The sequence below is a fragment of the Emiliania huxleyi genome, assembly GCF_000372725.1.
Source record: "Emiliania huxleyi CCMP1516 unplaced genomic scaffold EMIHUscaffold_8125, whole genome shotgun sequence".
Taxonomy (NCBI): Eukaryota; Haptophyta; order Isochrysidales; family Noelaerhabdaceae; genus Emiliania; species Emiliania huxleyi.
Window position 1 is genome coordinate 279 of NW_005195921.1, and position 1006 is coordinate 1284.

The following is a 1006-nucleotide window of genomic DNA, read 5'->3' on the forward strand; positions in this document are numbered from 1 at the left end:
GGCGCGGGCGCGGGCGCGCTCGGACCTTGCAATTTCAAACTGCGCACGCCCTGATCACGAACAGGATGCGGGCGGCGCAGAGATCTGCTGCCGCCCGGACCGCCGCCCGGGGATGACCCAGGACCTCGCCGGCGCTGCGCCGGCGAGGGGCCGAAGCCCGGCGGTTGATCACGTTCTCCACACCCGCGCGCGCTGTGCGGTCGCCGTTCCGCCTCACATGCCTGCGGACAGCGCCGACGGGTGGTGAGGAGGGCGGAGAGCCGGCGGGCGCGGTGTGCGCGGTCGCCGCGCGCTGGTGGTGTGCGCGCGGTCGCCGCGCGCTGGTGGGCGACAGGTCACCGAGGCGAGCGGGGAGCGAGCGAGGAGCACACTGGCCTGTGCGCGACCTGGCGAGTAGAGACCACGCCTGCTATTCACAGCACAAGCCCTCGCCGGGGGCTCGAGCATGCGCAGCGAAAAGCAGGCGTGCGGCATGCGGAGCTCCCCACCGGCGGCGGGCTTGAAGACACTGAGCCGAGCGCGCCGGCGGCGGACCCCCGCCGGCGCGCTCGCTTCGGCGGATGGCTGAGCGGCACAGTTTCTGGCCGCCCGGCCTGCGAGCAGTCGCCGCGAGACGATCAAAGGTGCTCAATTCAAGCGCGCCGCCATGCCAGATCTCGCCCCACGCCCCGGCCAGACCGGGCAGTGCGTGCAGGAATGATGCAGGCATGATGGGTGGGTGTGGTGAGCACGCCAGCGGCACCGCTGCGCACTCTCAGGGTCGCAGCCGCCTATCTCGTGACCGGGGCGTGGCTCGGGGCGGGTGCGAGAGAGTCGAGGAGCGCGGCGCGCGCGTGCGCGCGCGTGGTAAAGTCGGTTTATATTTCATCACTGGTATAAAAGAGACCCCCAAAACGGCACTCGCGCCGCGCCCACGCGCGCTCGTATCACCTCAACACTCACACAGCACGCTTGAATGAAGCCCCCGAGGGGCGAGCCAAAACGGGGGACGGTTATATCGTCGCAT

The 1006-nt window shown here is 70.5% G+C and overlaps 1 protein-coding gene across 1 annotated transcript; it reads right to left on the reverse strand.

The window, feature by feature from the left end:
* Nucleotides 1–470: 470 nt before the first annotated feature.
* EMIHUDRAFT_374500 (hypothetical protein) lies at nt 471–948 on the reverse strand (the record flags this gene model as incomplete). The annotated part of the gene is given in 2 exon segments (XM_005759091.1): nt 471–502; nt 516–948. Coding segments are annotated over 2 exon segments (226 nt in total), but the record flags the coding sequence as incomplete, so codon positions are not given.
* Between the last annotated feature and the right edge of the window lie 58 nt (nt 949–1006).